Raw genomic sequence first — 1007 nt, forward strand, 5'->3', positions numbered from 1 at the left:
ATAAAACACATAAACCTATTATGATATAACCTCCAAATACAATAATGAACCTGAAAATGAGCAGAATATGAGCACATTACAAGATCGATTTGGGGATTTTCTTAATATCAGGTCTTAATTAGAATTTAATTGGAAAACTGATTATTTTTAACTATGTGATGACACCTGAGCCAGCTCCATTAGCTGAATAAGGACTGCAAGATATGATTGACAGCTCCAAAAAGCTAGTTAACCCCTAGCTGTGGTTATTTTTTAACACACATGCCGTTGCAAAAGGTCAAGAATGAACCGTGCTTGCAAATGCTTTGAAGCCACAGCAGGGATTGTATCACGCCGTCACCATGGCTGCAGCAGCTTCATGTCCACTCTGAGTAGTGTGCTCAGGACCAGGTCTCACTCTGGAATCGGCCCGTCCTCAGGACCAGGTCTCACACTGGAATCGGCCCGTCTTCTCCATGGTGGCCAGCACCTGCTCGGCGTCCTCCGGCGACATGCCTCCGTGCTGCTGGAACACCTCTTTCAGAGCGCCACACACACCGGTTGGCATTTCTTTAGCATTACTGCATAGAAGGAAGAAAAAACACTATATGTAATATGTATAAAACATCTATATATACTGTATATATATATATATATATATATATATTTCTTAAAAAGGGAGAAGGGTCCTTTCAGCTGCTGTGTTGGTGGAGTTTAGCCAGAAAAAGTGAGCGTCACGCTGCAATCACAGGTAAGTTTAGGCATCAAGTTGACTTTTAGAGTTCAGGAACAAGATGGTGGTTAAAACTGGGTGAAAGTATTTAATTTTCGTCACTACGTCAACTCCCCGACTTGAAAGCGGTGTTTTATGTTGACACCACGCTGTGCTATTGAACTTTGAGCTTATTTTCTTTTGGGTATTGAAGTTCATAAGTAAGTGTCTTGGCACGGCCGGCCGAGTGGCTCTATATCCATGGTGTTGTAGGGAGGGGGATTCATTCTTGCATGATTTGTTTTGCAAACCCAGC

The 1007-nt window shown here is 42.5% G+C and overlaps 1 protein-coding gene across 2 annotated transcripts in view; it reads right to left on the reverse strand.

The window, feature by feature from the left end:
* ndor1 (NADPH dependent diflavin oxidoreductase 1) overlaps nt 1–1007 on the reverse strand; it is a 17964-nt gene continuing 16957 nt past the window's right edge. Inside the window, exons 15-16 of one of the 2 annotated variants that reach the window (XM_034896227.1) lie at nt 453–560; nt 1–417 (exon numbers count right to left, since the gene is read on the reverse strand). In XM_034896227.1, the coding sequence (XP_034752118.1) occupies nt 381–417; nt 453–560 (145 nt within the window). In that variant the 3' untranslated portion in view covers nt 1–380. Of the gene's footprint in view, nt 561–1007 lie in introns of both variants that reach the window. The other variant, XM_034896226.1, reaches the window with a different exon arrangement.

Source organism: Etheostoma cragini, chromosome 16 (genome assembly GCF_013103735.1).
Source record: "Etheostoma cragini isolate CJK2018 chromosome 16, CSU_Ecrag_1.0, whole genome shotgun sequence".
Classification (NCBI taxonomy): domain Eukaryota; kingdom Metazoa; phylum Chordata; class Actinopteri; order Perciformes; family Percidae; genus Etheostoma; species Etheostoma cragini.